Source organism: Mus caroli, chromosome 2 (genome assembly GCF_900094665.2).
Source record: "Mus caroli chromosome 2, CAROLI_EIJ_v1.1, whole genome shotgun sequence".
Lineage (NCBI taxonomy): Eukaryota > Metazoa > Chordata > Mammalia > Rodentia > Muridae > Mus > Mus caroli.
This window is the reverse complement of record NC_034571.1, coordinates 160,421,142-160,439,293: the sequence shown is the minus strand read 5'-3', so window position 1 is coordinate 160,439,293 and position 18,152 is coordinate 160,421,142. Positions and strand designations below refer to the sequence as shown.

The following is an 18,152-nucleotide window of genomic DNA, read 5'->3' as shown; positions in this document are numbered from 1 at the left end:
CCGCCTTAGGTGGCTGTGGCATGCCTGTTGCTGCAATTCCCTCCCCTTTGGTCAGCTCTGTAGTATTCCGCCACGCCGCTTACTCAGCCATCTTGCTGATGCTTCCAGGTGCTTCTCCTTGCTGTTAGAGACAGCACTGTCTGGAATTGCCTTCGCCTCCTGGCACATGTCCCCAGAATTCTTTCTCAGACCTGCCTGTGGAGAAGTGTAGGCTGTGAAGCGTGCATGCCGATGTGGTTACATCACTGACATAAGTCACTCCCTGCTCTCCTCTGTCACCGTGGCCACCCATACCCCTTTCCATGTCTTACCACTGTGTACGTGGGTCTATGCACATGAGTGCAGGTGCCCACAGGAGCCAGAAGAGGGCGCCAGATTCTCTGGAGGTGAAGTTAAAGGAGTTTAGGATGCTGTCCAAAGTGGGTACCAGGAACCAAGCTCTGGCTTCTGGAAGAGCAGGTGTATACTCTTAACTAGGAAGCCATCTTTCCAGCGCATGCCTTTCCATGGCTGTGTGGTAAATGGTGTCTTTGGGGGGAACCGTTTTGAGTTCTCTTTAGCTGAATTCATTTCTGAAAAGTCTGCACTTAATGTGACTCTGGTTAACCTCCTCCACACTGTCACCCAAAGCTTGAAAGACATGCAGGGCCCCACCATGTCCTGCAGAGTCAATGCTGTTGGGTCTCAGGCACCAGTGGTCCTAAGCTCAAGTTTAAGGGCCAGTGAAGGGTTCTCTCTCCCCTACACATCACTGAGAGACTCCACTCTGTCACCTTCCAGGCACAGGAGTCCTCACATCACCCTGCACAGTTCTACTTGGGGTTGACATCCAGGGCCATGGTTTTCTGAGTTAATCTTCTGAGAGATGCAATCTTCCCCGTGGGCCTGTGGCCCACAGGGACTGTCACTGGCTTCCTTACCCCAGGGCAGGGCTCTCCATGGGCCTTGGCTGTTAGGTCGGTTTCTGTCTAGCCATTCTACACTTGAGTCAGCTGACAGGGACTATTTATGGGCTGTGAGACATGGAGCATCATGGGATCTGTGGCGACTTGTTAGACCACTTGTGGGTTCTGGAACCAGCTGACTATCTTGTGTCTTCTGTGTCCTTCCAGCAAGGCAGCTCTTGGGGCTCCAGAACTACAGTGAGTATTAGGTCAACCTGAGATCATGAACCCTTTAGGAAGGCTGTGTTACTAAGCCATGTGCCCAGGGTCTTGCTCTGAGACATCCAAAGCCAGGTGTCTGTGCATACTGGTTCCTGCTAATATGTTTCAGATGGGACAAGGTAGGATGACAAATATCCAAGGATGAGGCCTGTATGCCATGGTTCTCTAGATACTCCAAAGGTATCCAGACTGGTCAGCTAGTCATCTCCAGGGTGGCATCTCCTATGCATCCCTGAGACACAGCCCTGCTCCTCTTCCTTAGGCCCCTTGACAGAGCTCTAGCTAGTTGCAAACATTGCCCAGTGGAGATGTCAGGTTGGCATGGGTCAGAGATGAGGATGCTGGGATCAGGCCCCACAACACTGTCCTGTGTGGCTTGCATCTTACAATCTGAATCAATCTCTCTCTCTCTCTCTCTCTCTCTGGGGTGCTGCAGAGGGTAGGCGGTTCCTTTACCACCTTGGGGCTTGGTGCAAACTGCTCTGCCCACCTCCACCCAGCAGCCCTTGCCTGGCTAGCACCTCTGCCTCTTACTTGAAATCAGAGGCCCATAGCTGCTACGTTTACTCATCCTGAGAACCGGGGACAGTTTGGAACAAGGCATTTTTCTCAGAAGCCCCAAGGCCTTGCAAGTAAGTTGTCTGGGTGCTGGCTGCTGCTGGGGCTAGCTTCCCGAGGCCTGTGTTTTGCGGCTCTGGGTGACTCAGAATTCTCGTCCGCACGTGGTCAGCCTGAGGCAGCTGGTACTCTGTGAGAGCAGGGAAGGCCTGTGGGGACAGGATGTGATCTGTACTTTGGATCCTGCCCCTCTGAAGACACAGTTACTCCCAAGGGGAAGGTCCTTAGAAGCAGGAAGAGGGCTGTAGGATGGATGTAGGTCGAGAGTCAGCCGTCTTCTGTAGTGGTTCCCATATTACAGATAAGGACACTGAGGCTTGAAGCTGTGAAAACAGGCTTTTCTGCCTCAATGCCTGTGACATCATCTTGGCTGTGTCTTAGCCATCACCAATGCCCTCCAAAGCTGGAAGTTAGGAATGCCTGTTGTTACCTTTACAGAGATGGCCCAGAGAACAGTGTCATGAAAGGGCGTGGCAGATTTGGAGCCCTGCAGACTGGCCATGAACAGGGTCTTCCTATGATGCTTGTCCTGAGTCTCTTCCCTCTGTATGTGGCCCCATACTGAGCAGTTAACATCTGCCCTCCCTGAGTCGGATGGATAGCTGCTGAGTAAGGCTGCTAGCTGGAGAAAGCTGGAGGCCAGTGAGGATGCCAGGGGCTGAGAAAGATGGGTAAGGATGCAAAGAAGCAAGGCAGAGCTGATGGCAGCATCTGTTCTTTGGGTAGAACCTGCTATAGGCTAGCCCTGTGGTCCTGGGCAGGCAGTCCCTTAACCTTGAAGACTGCTAGTGAGTGTGGCTCGGGACATCGTAGAGGAATTACTTTGGTAAAACGAGCCTCTTGAGACAGCAGCAATCACTCAGGTTGTGAGACAAGATCTCATAGACATCTCTCCCCTCAGAGTTCTGGGGCTGAATGCCTAAGATCAGGGTCGTGTGGACAGGGATCCCATCTTTAAATGCCACTAAACAAGGGTTAACAGCTCACAATACAGATCTGAGGGTCAGAGTGAGTTTGTAGTAGGTTCTCAGGACGAGGGTTGGACTGAGAGGATGAACAGGGGGGAAGGCTGTGTCTGAGTCAAAGACACACACAGCCTCTGAGGCAGAAGTACCAGGACTGGGCCGATGGCTGTCACTAGAGAAGACTTAAGATAGGGTCTAGGCCTTGTGTGAAATCCTGCGGGGCTCCTTTCCAGGCAGGTAAAAAGGATCTGGAATGTAGGAGGGAGGCGCCAGTGCCTGGAGTAGCCTGTGGTAAAGGGAAGACTTTGAATGCCCGGAATACAGAACAGATGTGGTGGGAAGCATAGCATAGCTATCTAGAAGGTGAACTTATGGGAGGGTCAGAAACTACTCAGTCACTTGGCATATGACAGTAAGCTCTCTTGAAGCTGGTTCAGGAGTGGGGGATCTCATCCACAGAGGTAGGATGCTGTGTGATCTGTGATGTGAGGCCAGGGGCTTAGGGAGAGGGAGGAGCTTTCTTCCTGCCTCTGTCCCCACCCTGTTACTCCAGAAGGAGGCCTGAGTTGCCCTCCTCCGGCCTCAATCCCACCCCATGCGCTCATGCAATCTCAGAAGTCGAGACGCAGTCCTTGACTAAGCCTTTCAACCCCAGCGAGAATCATGGCTTCCCAGTTAGCTATGTCTTCATCTCGTTTGTGGTCGCAGCCGCACTGTGGGTTTGGATGGCTGTTTCCTGAACTCCGGCTCACGGCACCCTGCACCTTACAATGGCCCCCAGTGTCAAAGCAGTGAAGATTTGGCAGTCCTTGCCTCACAGTCCGTCCTCTTGAAGAGTCTGGGGTGGGCCACAGTGAGCCGGTGGGAGGCAGGAGGGGCTGACACGATGTTCTCTGTTCAGCAGCCGTATGCTATGCTTGCTGCAGAAGCTCCTGTGTGGTCACTTGATTGACAGGAGGGGGTTCAAACCCAGTTGAGGGGTGAACTCAGCCCGGGGCTTGACTTGACAGAGAAGCTGCACTTCCTGGTGTTTCTTCCCGGGCTTCAAGTCGATAAGCAGACATCTGAGTGTCCAGGGAGCAGCCTTTCTACCTGGCCCACTGGGGTGTTAGAGCCATCAGACTGAGCATGCTCTCTCAGCCTGCTTCTGTTCCCCCTTTGGCTCCACAACTCTACACACAGCACTTTCCCACCCATGCCGGGACTTCCACACATGTGTGTCTGTGGCCCCAGGAGGCTGGCCAGATGATGGATCCTTGACTTTTTGTGCGTCTTCATGCTAATCACTGTAGCTTAAGCAAGTCAGTTCTTTACCGTGATCCACAGTGCTCGCTCAAGGGTAGGAGGAGAGCGCCCTGGTTAGGCTTCTGCTGTAATCTTGTAGGAGGCCCCCAAATTGAGCCGATGGCTTTGGGGAGGTAGCCCAAGTAGCATGGAGCTCTTACACAATGCCTCATGAGGCCCATCTCCGTTTTCCCAGGAACTAGCCAGAACCCTCGCAGGGGTCGGCGGAGCCTACTTCCTGTTGGAACATGCAGGGAGACAGAATGGTCGTCTTAGTTTTCAGAGGGTCGCAGACCCCCTTCTCCTCTTCATGAGATGACCATAGGTGGCATTGCTAGGCGCAGCTCGTGCCACAGAGCTGTCCATGCTGCTGTTGCACAGTTGGGGAAACTGAGGCCTCATGAGAGACCCTATGAGAAGCCTTGGTGCTCTCACTCCAGAAGCTTCCAAAAGGAGGTCAGCATCCTTACTCGGGGCATCCTGAAGGTCTTTCAAATTTGGGGAACCCTAAATGGGAGTCCCTGGGGCTGGCTCCTGGCTGGCAGGCTCCCCAGTTCAGGAGTATGCAGTGAAGGGGTTTTCAGCCTCTGGTGCGTAGATACCAGAGGAAGGTGGGTGGGAGCTGTGGGGGTTAGGCCACGTCGTGGCTTTGCAGGGAGCCTTCGTTTCTTGGCCTCAGTAACGTGGTCTGAGAACAGGGGTCCCACCAAACGTCGAGCCAGGTGAGAGGCTGCAGCTGGGGCCACCTGCACTTCAGCAGCACAGAGGGACGGGTGGTTAGAGTCAAAGGCCCCAACTTGAGTTGTAAGCATCAGATCGAGAGAGGCCCTGCCTCTGGCGTCACTCCTCTGGCTTCCCCCAAGAGCAGCTGAGAAATCTTATCACTTACAGGAAGCCTCACCTCAGCTCGCACAAGCCTCAGTGATGAGGGACCCTGCCTTTTTGAGGTATGGGCTCCCCTTCTTTGGGACCAGCTTTTGAGTCCGTGGAGGCAGGGCAGGCAAGCAGGACCGCCAGACTTCAGCCCTAAGTGTCCTGTCTGGCCTTGAACCCGTGTGTGTAACAGCACTTCCCCCTCGGGGCTGCTTAGCTTGGTGTTGTGGGGGCACATGGGGACACGCTGAAACCCTTAGCCATGTGGCATTTCTGAACCCTTAGCCATGTGGCATTTCTGAACCCTTAGCCATGTGGCATTTCTGAACCCTTAGCCATGTGGCATTTCTGACCTGTTTCTTTTTTTCCCCAAGGGAACAGCAAGTTGGGGGGTGGGGGGGAGGTGTCCTCCTGCTGACAGGCGGGGACCCAATTTAGAACCCAAGCCAGTAATGGCGGTTAGTCTGTTCCAGGGCAGACCTAGCAACATTTGTGGGGAGTGGAATGCCAGCTGTAGGAAGGGGTCAGCAAACACCAAGGGTGGCCAACTGCAGTCCCCACAGTGAGAACAAGGTTGGTAACATAGGTTAGCTGGTGATGTGCCTGCCTAGCAAGCCCAGGGGTTGGCACCACATATAGTCAGATATGCTGGTACATGCCTGTAGTCCCACTGTAGGCAGATCAGAGCTTCAAGGTCATTCTTAGCTCCACACTAAAAGCCAGACTAGGAAACACATGACCCAGTATCAAAAGAAAAATGTAAATTGAAACAGAAGCTGAGTACACTGGGAATGTGGGGAGTCGGGAGTGGAGAGGTACAGCTTTTGAGTCTATGGAGGCAGTTAGAAGGTCCAGACAACGCTTCAAAGCCATATAAAATCTGAGCTATACAGAAGACATCCTAAGAGTGCGGTTCAGGGAGCCTAAAACCACTAATGCAGCCATGGTGGGAGGCTTATGCCTGACAACACCTGCTCTGGATTCTGGGGGAGCTGACATAGAGCAGGCAGGGAAAGCCAGCCATAGCTGCCTCAGGGCCTCATGCTCCTCAAACACTGGATAGCAGCCATCTATGTCGAGACAGGGAGAGGCAGGGTCCCCACATCGCTTACTGTACCATGAGAACAAATGGGCATAAACCCTACAGTCCCAGGTCCACTGGGAACCAACCTCACCTCCTTGTAAGTATAGGTCTGGCTTGTAAATGCTGGAAACCCTCCTCCCCTTGGATGAAGCCCCTAGGGGACCCCAGGGAGTCCCAACTCTTCTTGAGAGTGGATTCTAGTTCAGTAGTGGAAGGGGATCCCCCTCCCCACCTCCCAGAAACAAAGACCTCAGAGAACCCACAGTTCTTTGCATCAAAGGAGCCTCAGGCTTCTGTGAATCCTCCAGAGGGGACAGGAAAGCCAAGGGCCCTGAAAGCTTGAGTGGAGGAGAGAACACCACAGCTGGGTTTCAAAACAACAACAACCCCTGAACAGAGAGGTCCCATCCTCCTCAGGGGTCTTCATTACTCTGAGGGGCAAACAGCTTTGGACAAAGTAACTTTGGGGGACTTTTAAGAAGTGTTATATTTGATCTCTGAGATCACAGTAGATGGGTCCTCCAGGGATTCCTTTTTTCTGGGCTCGAGAGGAAGCCAATTTTATTTCATCTCTGTGACAGGCCCTAGGGACTGGCAAGAAGCCCTTGGTATTGCTTAGAGGCATGCCCGACCCCTCATCTTGCTGAAGTATGTTGCCTCTGGGACCGCCACCCTGTCTTTGTATAAAGTCCCTGTCTCGGTGCTACTGAGCTACCCAGCAGCTGGGTTCATTCAGGCCTGGAAGTTAAGATAATACAGAACCGGCCTGAAACTCCAGTCCAAGGGTGAGGTTCCATCCTGGGTTGTGTAGCTGGAAACAAATTGGAAGCATGATAGAGTTCAAAGGTAACTTTTCCTTTTCTTCTCAAAAACGGTTTTGCACGTCTCTTTCAGAGTTGATAGACACACACCTTAGCTGGATACAAAACATATTATGAGACCCAGTGACTGGTCTTTGATCCGAGAAATCAAAGTGAAAGGTAATGATTCTTCTACTTCTCCCTGGGGTCCAGCTGTGTTTTCTCACCCGAGCTCACTGTATAGTCGCAGAGAATGCGCCAACCGCAAGACCCTCTGTTCTCATTGGTCAACTGTCCTTGCCATTCCCACTCCTACTCTCTCGAGGGCGGGGCAGCTCCAAGATTCTCAGTCTGTGTGGTGGTGGTGGTGGTGGGGTGGACGCAAGGGTTTGCATGCTGTCCTGGGGGACCCAGTACCCTACAGGAGTGGCCTTCGGGGCCAGTCGTTCTAAAACAGGGCTGTGTACACTCAGCTTTCTTTCAGGAGAATTTCTTTCTCTGAATAAGTAGAAGCCCTAGGAAGCCAGCCAGGAAATGCATCATGTTAGCCATGGCTTAAGGGTTTGGCCTTTAAGTTATTGCTAATGTGCACTGACCTGACCCATGACCAGGAGAGCGAGCATGGCTTTCCCAGAGTTCACAATGCCCTTGCCTGGCTCCCCTGCTCTCCATCCAACTTCACTGGCTCTGGCCTCTGGGGCTTCATAGAAGGGTCAGGTGGTCAAATCAGACTGGCTGGGGCAAGCTTAGTAGGCTCTCTGACAACATAGGCCCCTTGGATTAAGGAGAAACTTGACTTTCCTGTGCCCTTGCTATGTGGTCAGCCAGACTTTTCAGCTGGTACCTCTGAGCTCTCTGGGGCAGTGGTTAAGTTGGCACTATTGGGGTGCCAGGCCATATCCAGCTTCCATTTTTTTTTTTTGTCAGTAAGAGCAACCTCTTACCTCCCAAGCAAGGTCTAGAAGTCCTGGCAGAGTCACACAAAAATCCCAGTCAAAAACAGTGAAGAAGCTGGGCAGTGGTGGCACATGCCTTTAATCCCAGCACTGGGGACACAGAGGCCAGCCTGATCCACAGAGTGAGTTTCAGGACAGCCGGGGTTACACAGAGAAACTGTCTTGAAAAAGCTGAACAACCACCTCAAAAGTAGGATAGTGAGTAAAGCCTACAGATGAGCTGGCAGCTCAGACCCCCATGTCCCTGACAACAAGGGATAAAGGCACCCCAACACCACAGTGAACCCTATATGGGAAGACAGGGTGCTCATCCCATCCAACAACAGGGATTCAAAATTCATTGTGGTCAAGAGCATTCACTGTACCAGATATCCCCAGACGAGCATGTGCCATGGCCCAGGAATCAAGCTGATAAAAACTGGAGATAGTTTATGCTGAGAGCAGAGCGATGAGGCCCTGGTGTGTGGTACTTCTTGAGCCTGGGAACTTGGCAGACGATCCAACCGCCAGCCTCCCTCTGACCCAGCACTCGGCCTGGCTCTTGACCTGTCACAGATTCTGTCTTTCCCACTGAGCCTGTATGGATGGCCTGGCTATGTTCTAGAAAATTCTCTAGAGGTCTTAGGCGTCCAGAGCCCAGGAAGGGGGCGCTGAGCAAAGGTGCAAGGACATTAGTGCAGAAAGTAAATCTCAGAACTGTGTCCCTGTGTCCCCAGATGACAGCTCTGGGTTGTGAGTGACAGGGAAAGCCAGCGAGTGCTTCAGGCCAAGAGCTCTTCCTTGGCTCTCGAGAAGACTCCCCCGGGAGCTACCCCTGCATCAGCAGATGGGATGTCTTTCTGTCCTGGGCACCTCCGAGAACCCAGTTGGAGGCGGCAGGGAATCCAGACCCAGAATACAACCTCTGCCTTCCTGTCCTGGCTGTAGGAGGGGCTCTCTGACTACACTTTGACCTGGTGGTAGAAAACAGAGATCTGGGATAGAAGCAGTGGGGTCTCCCTGTCCCTTCTTGCAGGTGCCATTCCAGAGCTAAAGGGGTGGGCTGTAGTCAGAACCCCTGAGAGTCCCTTGCCTTGCACCTCTACACAGGGGTGACCTTCCATCTGCAAGCTGAAGTTTTAAGGGCCTTGTGCTCTGTTAAAGACGGGAGGCCAGCAAGATGTCCCGATCAATCCCTCGGATAACTCCATTCTAGAATCTAGAATAGCAGCCCTCAGCCTGTGGGTCCTGACCCCCACAGGGGTTGCATGTCAGATATCTGCACGTCATTCATATCTTGATTCATAACAGTAGCAAAATAACAAGTTATAAAGTAGCAACAGGATAATGTTATGATTGGAGGTCGCCATAACATGAGGAAATGTATTAAAGGGTCTCAGGATTAGGAAGGCTGAGAGCCATCCACTGCTCTAGACCTTTACCACTAAACTAACCTAGGATCATTGTTAAGTAATACTAGTTAATGCTCTGGCTTCCCCCAGATTGATGAGCCCCAAAGTAAGCAAAGAAAAATCTTTCACCTCAGTGCCACTGGCAAACTACGGCAGTGAGGCTTGATCTGGCCCCAGTTCTGTTTTGTCAATAAAGTTTTATTGAGACACATTGATGTTGATTTGCCTATAGCCGTCTCAAAAGTTGAGAGAGGGTCCAGCACCCACAAATCTGAAAACAGTGCCTAATCCTTTACCAAAAGTATCTGTTAGGCCCTGGCATGGGCCTTTTAATCATGTCTGTAGCTATTTTTATTGATTCATGTTCTTAGAGTTTGTAGTGTCTGTTTGTATATGAAAGGCTGTCAATGATAGTGAGGAATGCAATGATTTTGATGCCCTTAAAAATCTGTCCGTCTTTCCTGGTGGCAGCCTCAGGGGTTAGGCTTAAAAGTCACACTGAAGTTAGAGACATGGCCCTCCTCTGACCTGTCCCTAATGAGGCTGGCAGCAACAATAGGCTGTCCCTCACCCGTCCTGTTCCTAGAATGTGGTGCTTTCCAGCAGACCACTCCGACTCAGAAGATACCAGGCCTTTTCCTGCACAGAATACAGCAAGGATTCTGGGGCTCCAGACACAAAAAGGGGGTGAATACTGAACCCCACAGAACAATTTGGTTTTGGTCAGCCATGAGGACTTCAGACTGAATGAGTTAACATCGTGGGCTCTGGATTCAAATCATTGCCTGCTACAGTCAGAGGCTGCCAGCCTCTACAGTATCTGTCCATAGAGTGATTATGTTGATAGGGCAGAGGTGAGAATTAAAATAGCCCCACCACCTTCAGAAAATCTGAAAGATCATTCTTTTGTGGATAAAATTTCTAGGCCAGTAATAGCCGCCCCCAGTTCTACACACTCACAATCTATGAGACATGGATTCCATGCTGAGGTGGGGATCAGGTAGTGTTGGAACCAGGACAGAAAAGTTGATATGGGCAGGGGTGGGACCACGTGGGGACTCACTGCCCAAGGTGGGAAGAGAAAGAAGCTAGCAGAGGAGAGACATTCTGAGGATGTATGGGATCAATAAAAGGGAATCAGACCTCTGAGCCTCCCTTGGGGGCCATACCCAACTCTGACATGGGACCTGAAGTGTCTATCCCTTTTGAAGATCTGTGTGCCCATGTCATTACTGGGTACTTCCTATGTTCCGGGTACAGGATACAGCCAGGCACACACAGCAATAGCAAGTTGCCAGGAAGGGAGGGTACAGGAGAGAGAACAAGCGTGTCCAGCTGTGGGGAGCCTTAGGTCCAGGATGTGGGTGGCATGGGCAGAAGATACAAACCTTAGAAGAGGCAGGGATGACATCAGCCTGGTGGGGAACCAGAGGTTTCTGGTGGCATGAACTGGAAGGAAGAAGCTGGGGCCATGCATGCTCAGACAGTGGTAGAAGTGAGGCCACAGAGGTGCAGACCCCAGGGTCCAAGAGGGACTCTGGAAAGTCCTACCTGAGAGGGTAGGGGATTGGCCCAGAGCAGGAATTTTAGAAATAGGAGAATTTAATCATGAAGGAGAGGGTTAGGAAGGTGGACAGAAGACAGAGGAGAAACGCGGTGACAGGCCTGAATTGGGGACTCTCCTTCACAAAGGGAAGATAAAGGGCAGAAAGTCAGTCATGGTGGGTATCATGGACTACATTCAAAGGGCTGTCCCCTGCCCTAGTGGCCCACAAGGGGGATACCTGGGTGGAAAGGTTGAGCAGAGCCCCTCAGAACTCGGAGCCTGGGTGGTTAGCCTGACATAGAACAATGTATTTGCCATCAACTGGTTGGTATGTGTTCTAGAACTTTCTCGCCTGCAGCCAGGGGTACAAATTGGATTTTAGAAAGAAAAGTCAGCACCAGAGAGGTTACAGGAAGTGCTTCAACTTGATAGCCACCTCACCCACCAGCCCTCAATGCTAAAGGCCTGAACTGGGAATCGCTGGCTGAATGTCACTGGAAGGTAGCTTCCCACTGGTGTGAAACACCTCACCCCAAGGGAAGGCAATACCACCTCTCTCTGGCTGCTAGAGGTTATCCAGCCTTCCAGTCCTTGCTCCTCTGAGGGAGCGGACCCATGGGGAGGGCCCATGGTGCCCAAAGCAATGCCTATCAGCTGCTTTTAGCAAACCTGGGCTGTGGAGCCACCAGCTCACTGGGCCCTGGCAGTCATGCAAGGGGCTGAATTTGGGTTAGCATTCTGCATTCAGATTCCCATTTGGGGGCCCCCAGGAGCGAGCTGGTACCTGGAACACAGCAGTACAGCCCCCTCCCACATGGTCCAGTCAGCTGACCACAAGTCCAGCCCCCGAGGCCTGTTAACAGAGCTATTTAACATCTTGGAAATGTTTGTTACACAAAGGTCCCATGGTTCGTCCTTGAACATGCCCGACACATCTGACAACCTGTTCTGCAGGCCCACACCTGTTCTATCCTGGGTACTACGGCCATTGACCTGATGTCTCCACGCTCACAGCGCTAGGAAACAGTAATATTTTTGGATCCAGTTTATAGGTTGGGAAACTGAGGCATGTAATGGTTATATCAGTAAAGCCGGGCGTGCAATCAAGTTAGGTCAGAGGTGGTATTCTGACCCCGACTCTGACTCCAGCAGGTACCTGAGGAATACTGAACTGAGCCCCAACCTTCCCACGCAAAGCACTGAGGGTACACCAGTGTGTTCCTGACTGACTGCTAATGGCTGTCGAATGCTGCGCACCAGGCTCAGGCTCAGGCTCAGTTATCCACCTCACGGCTAACATCCTCACAGCGACTCTTACTAGTCCACTCAGTGGTGCATGCCTAGGATCCCAGCACTTGCGAGACAGAGGCAGGAAGATTGCCCATCAGTTCAGGGTCAGCATAGTGTACACCATGAGTGCTTAGAATACCTGTCAAGGACCCATCACCCTACCCCCCCCAAAAAAAAAATTAAAAGCAAAACCAGCCAATGAGATGGCTCGGTGGGTGAAGGTGCTTGCTGCCAGGCTTGATGGCCCATGTGGTGGGAGGAAAGGACAAATGTCAGCAGGTTGTCCTCTGAGCTCTGCTTGCACGCCATGACACATCCTTTGCCTCACTCCTAGCACACGAGTTAAATGTCAAAGAGAAGACAGAACGATGATAAAGGACCGTGCTGCCGTGAGTCTCACTGTAGAGACACGGAGCCCGAGTCACAGGCCATGGGAGGCACGGGGCCAGTTCTGCTCAGAGACTAACCTGGATTAGCCTGCCCTTTAAGACGATACCTATCCACGCCCCTGTTGACATGGTGTCACAGACACCTGGGAGGGACCTCCCAGGAGAAAGCACCTCAGACCTCATAGACTCAGGAATGAGGAATGTCTCTGGCAGCTTCTCTGCCCTCCGTGCCATTTCAATCTCGAACGCTCAGAAAACAGCTCAGATGGGAAACTGAGGCAGCTGTGGGGAGGAATCTCCTTTTCTCCCTTGCTTGGCTCAGTTGACAAAATGGCGCAGAAGATGAACACTTGCTCTGGGGACTGGCTGTGCAGCCTCCTGTAAGGGCTGATCTCTGGGATGCTAGGGGAAGCTTTTGGCCAGATCCTCTGCGCCAGGATCTCGCCACCCCATTGCAGTAACTCACACCTCAGAGGAGCTGCCCAGCTGGCACAGGCTTGAGCCGCTTTACCATGTGAGGGGCTGGCGCCATGTCTACAGTTCCTGTTAGAACCACATTCTGACGAGGAAAGACCGGCTCCCAATCCTCTCTGAGGACCTCTCCACTCCAGGAGCCTTGCAGCACAATCTTTGAGCAGTGGAGGACCCCTGATTGTGCTGACTAAAAAAAAAAAAAAAAAAAAAAATTAGAAATTTTAAGTGGGCAGTCAGTTAGCTAAGACTATTGAACCTCCCATCCCCCAACCCCTCACCCCTTCTATTTTAAGGGCCCCGAATTTGGGGGTTTAAGATGTTTTGTTTTCTCGTCGGATGTGATAGGATCACATGCTAGATGCTTTGAGGACACGGTAATCACAGAAGCAGCTTGGTAGACCCACAGTGACTTAAGTTTATGAACTAAAGGACAGAGAGGGAGAAAGCTGAACACTTTACCACATGAGCAAGAAGCTGGGGGACTTGGGTGGGGCGGTGATGTATCACTGCGTAGGTAGACATTTGTATTAAAATGGCTAAATGATCATCACAAGGAAAGATGCAGAAAGTAGCATCTAATTGGATGCCTGGTTTGGGTTGTCATCTCACATCTTTTTAAAAATTCTCTCTCCCTCTTCTAGTTAATGAAATCATCAGGAAGGAGTTTTCAGGACCTCCCTCCCGAAATCAGACCTAGAAACAAACATAATCACGCGACGCCTTCTACTCTGGACCGCTTCTGTCTCCTCCTGCCGTCTGTGACTGGGACACTACGCATGCGCACAGTGCACGCAGATGGTGTCAGAGCCTGGAAGCCTGCTGCCGCGCAAACAGCATCTTAGCCGTTGTCCATGGTGACTGGACATGAAAAGCAACTGCCTGCTGACCAAAGCCTCATTCTCAACTCACCAGGATGCTGAACCTGAGACGCTGGCAGGAGAACTGGAGGAACTGCGATAGCCCACAGACATGGCTCCTATCTCTCTCGGGAAGGGTCTTCAGCCAGAGCAACTAAAAGAGCATGGCCCAAGAGTCTGGCTTCCGGGCTCCAGAACCCCAGGTCTCTGTAGGAGCTGACACTGGACGTTCATCTGCTCACCAACTGGGCCACAGCAAAGCTTCATTTTGAATTTTCTCTTTCCAAAGCCAAACAGCCTTGCCCTGACAGGACCACCTGTCCCAACTTCTCAGCCTTAAGTTATAACACACGAACGTGTCTGCCAGCTTCTGGGCCTTTGCTGTGTTTTCCTCTGCTTCAAAGAGCCAACCAAGGAGGCCGTGGGCTGAGAGCCCTCTCGGCCAGCTATGGCTGGTGGGATCCAGCCCCGGCTGCCTGTTGGGAACACTGCTTCTGAAGGTTCCCCTCTCCACCCGCTCCACCCAGACGTCGGGAGAACCTTCTGGGTCCTTGCATTGACTGTTAAGGAGCTAAAACCACCAAACCCTGTCAAAACCTACAGGTGTTTGTCATGACCGCCACCAAACAGAACAAAGGGGCCGAAATCTCCCTCTGCTCTGAACTCAAAGCAGGGAAGTGCTGGCTTCACCCTAGTTTGTTTTTTTTAACCCGAATTCATGTAAAGCCTCCATAGACTCCTGAACGCAGCTGCATGAGCTGTGACTCAGGCGGATCCACCCCAGCATATGCCTTAGTGTGATCAAGCCCTGCCTGGCCCGGTTGTGTGTCCTGTGGGATTCTCCACACACACTGCCTGCTACAGGCGGTCCTCCATGATCTTCCTCCTGGTTCAGTTTTCTTCTTCCAACAGCGTTTCCCCTAATCGTGTACGCAAGACCGTCCTCTCCCCTTGCCTTCATCCCAGACGTCTCTATTGGGCATCTTCTTAAAGTGACTTTCTCGGCTTTGTGTGCTAGGCAGAGGACCCGAGAAGCAAGCTACAGTGGCTAAGTACCCGTGGTTGGTTTCTTACGTCCTGGCTTTCTTGTCAAAGTCGTCTGAAAGGAAATGGCTGGAGCTGGGCCAGCTGTGGCTGGTTCTCCTTACAGAGACCCCATGCCCAGGGTTTAGCTTGAACATGCAAATGTGACTTTGTGGTCAGGACCTAGCATGTCTCCCCTTTGCTGCAGCCCTGGGCTTTCCCTCCACTGACCCCATGCGTAGACCTGGGCAGAATTCTCGTGTGAACCCAGAATGTCTGTAAGAAGTTGAGCACTAAGCCGCTATGAGTCTAAGTACTTCCTGCTAAGCGAGAAACGTTCTGCTGGCCCTTTACGGCCAGGAGCTTCTGACTGGAGCAATGCCGACTTCTCTGGGGAAGGGCGATGAGGGTTCGGTGAGTGATAGTTCACACTTGCCCTGGCTGAGAGCCACGTTTTGCACATGAGGGAGTCAGGCCCTTCCTCAGATATCTCCAAGTTTTACCCAAGTGCCTTCCTGCAATTGTAGTCATTGTAATTGTAGCTCAGCTGCACTGTCCACAGGGCGACAAAGGGCTAACTCACTTCCCATTAGTTTTCATGTCAGCGAAGGGGTTCCTGGTAGCTCAGACTCCTATACTTTCCTCTGTGTGTATGTGTGCATGTGTGTGTGTGTGTGTGTGTGTGTATACGTGTACTCAATGCTCTTCCCTTTATACTATCTTAGCCAGATAGTCTCAGAAACTTGTTGATAAATATCCCAAACAGCCAAGGAGAGAAAGCAGCATCTGTTACCAAACAGGCCAGAGAACGTGTATGAGTGGCAGAGAGCTATGGAGAAGGTTTGGTCAGTTACAGACTCCAGGGGGAAACGAGGCTGGGAGTGACTGCTTATCAACCATTTCCAGGATGGGGCAGGATGGAGAGATGCAGTCTGATCTTAGCAAATGAGAAAAGATGCCCGAGCAGTGACGACGAGTGTACCGCACGTGGGTTAGAGGGGCGGAAGCGGAAGTGTGTCCTTGCTAAATCCGTGGTGTCGTTCCGGTGACAGTTCCATATTGCTAAATGTGGCACTTTCTCTTCCAAGTCTACAGATCTCCCTGACTGTACAAAGGCGCCGCTGATGGGGAGTATATCTATCCACCCAGATTAGTATGGTATTAAATTTTATTTTCTTATTTGTATTTTGATGCTTTTTACCTGCCTTTTACATATCTCACCCCTGTTGGAGTTAGAACATATTTATAAATGGTCAGATGTCTTTTTTTAAGGGTCTATTTCTTTTTTTAAAAAAATCTATATCTTCATTTTCTGTAAGAGAAATGGTATACTTCTGAGTTTTGTTTTGTTTTGTTTTTCATTCCGGGAAACAAATCCAAAGACTCACCTCGGGTCCTATCAAGACCTCAGGATGGGAGGGAAAGGGACTTTGTAGGAGAGAACACCTTTTTTTAGCTTGAGAAAGAGGGCCAGCTTCAGCTTCACGCCAGGGCTGTCCCTGAGAACTGTACATGAAAGGTTTGGTTGGTGGTTTCAATCTAAAGCCACAGAACTCTGTCTTTCCATGGACAAGCTCCTTCAGGCAGGCTGATAGTGACAGAGCCAACCACGTGGAGTCCTCCAAGGTGACACTGATGTGCAGCATCCAAAGAACAGCCACCTTCTCCCCAGCGCATCATAGCCACGGACCAAGTGAGCAGGTTCCTCCCGTGACCTGGGATAACATTGTTCACATGCAAGCGGCAGCCTGGTCACCCATTATCCATCACCACCAGCCGTGGCCAGCCGCCGGCAGCACCGTCACACAGGGAAGCCGGAAGCCAATGTGTTTTAATGAGCACTCAGAACCTATAGGAGGCTGAGTTGGTTTATCTTCACACCACAGTGCTCAGCATGGGGGGGGGGGAATGGGGGCTACTTAACAACTGTGTTCATTTGGCGCGCTTCAGAAAAGACACAGAGGTGGCCAGGCTAGGGCGAGTATTCCTGAACTCTTTGCTGTCAGGGAAGGCTGGAGGAACCTGACACATCCTCACCACTGGCGTCTCCCAAGCTTGGACACCAACCTTCATGGACCCAAACCAGGCAGCTGCAGAGCGGGAGATTTCCCTGCAGTCCAGTAGTTGCATAAATGAGGCAACATCACCTTCACCTACGACCAGCTTACTCGTGCCTTGACAGACATACGGCCACCATCATTGTCTTAGTCCAGTTTGTTTACAGCTAACTCTCAATGGTGGGCCAGGAGTGGTGCTTCCCTGAGCAGGACCCCTCTGAGATCACAGTGAAGTCCTGGAAACTGGAGTCAAAAGTGTTAATGCTGTCAGATGGGAATAAACATCCCTGCCCTGCCTGGCCCTGCCCTCTCAGGCTTTAGATGGACTGGGTGCAGACAGTGCTGTTGCTATGTGAGTAGGAGCCCCAGCATTCTGTGAGAGCATCCCAGACATCAGAGAATCCCCGTCCCCCTGTCATTTCTCAGCCCTCATGGGAGCCTGCTCATCGGGCTCTGAAGGCTGGGGTTTGGGAAAATCTCCGCCCCACTACCTGAGGAGTCGGGATATATCACATTCCTATGCAAAACGATTTTACTCTCCAGTTTCCTGCAGTTTATTTTTGCTATATGTAAAGTATTTTTATACGGCTTATATGATGACAGCTTAGCAATAAACAGTTGAGAGCAACTTACTTGGGTGTGTCTGCTTCTCTGGGAGGTGGGGTAGAGCGGCCTTAGAAGCGGGTTTAGACAGCAAGGAAGGTTTTTGTCTGTGTACATAAGGTATAAGCTCGGGGGTGGGGGTCTGCTGGCCCTGGGTGGTGGGAACACTGGTTCAGAAGGCTTGCCCAGGTAACGGAGTCACAAGGTCAACTCAGATCTGCCCCATCCTCCCCATGGGCCCTGCTCTGACCTGCCCCTGGTCCGCTTTTTTAGGGTTAGAGGCAGGAACAGATTTAGGAGTCAGCCGTGGCCCAACTTCCAGGAAGTGTCTGAGTACCTGAAGTCGTTTGTAAGCAGTCAGAGGAGGGATGGGGCCTTTCTGTTTGATTATCTTAACAAAAATTGCTGGAGGAGAGGGGTATCATCATCCAACCTTAAAAAATACATTCCAGAAAGTCCCAAGACTTTCTAGCTGCCTTCCTCCTCTGAATGGCTTTTCTCCTTTCAGAGTTAAAGTGCCCAAGACAGGTGGAAGGAATTGTTATTTCTTAAAATCTTAATATTATTCAACCGTCATCCACCCTTGAGAGTTGTACACTGAAGTCCTGGGGCCTGTGCCTCATAGACTCTCTCTACCCAACCATGATCTGCTCTTGGGATTTCTAGACCTCACCTGCACCCCTTCTGATGCCTGCAGCCAGCAGGGCCATGGGGACAGGTGTGCCAAGCCCTGACAGGGAGTTGCATGGTGGCTGCAAACATCCAACCCGGCAGGT

At 51.6% G+C, this 18,152-nt stretch overlaps 1 protein-coding gene across 4 annotated transcripts in view; it reads left to right on the top strand.

Annotated features, from left to right (window-relative positions):
- The window catches only part of Nfatc2 (nuclear factor of activated T cells 2), a 126,701-nt gene extending 109,311 nt beyond the window's left edge, over positions 1–17,390 (top strand). For 3 of the 4 annotated variants that reach the window (XM_021180900.2, XM_021180887.2, XM_021180854.2), the window contains one exon: positions 13,478–17,390. In XM_021180900.2, the coding sequence (XP_021036559.1) occupies positions 13,478–13,533 (56 nt within the window). In that variant the 3' untranslated portion in view covers positions 13,534–17,390. Of the gene's footprint in view, positions 1–6,884; positions 6,971–13,477 lie in introns of all 4 variants that reach the window. The other variant, XM_021180861.2, reaches the window with a different exon arrangement.
- The last annotated feature ends 762 nt before the right edge of the window (positions 17,391–18,152 follow it).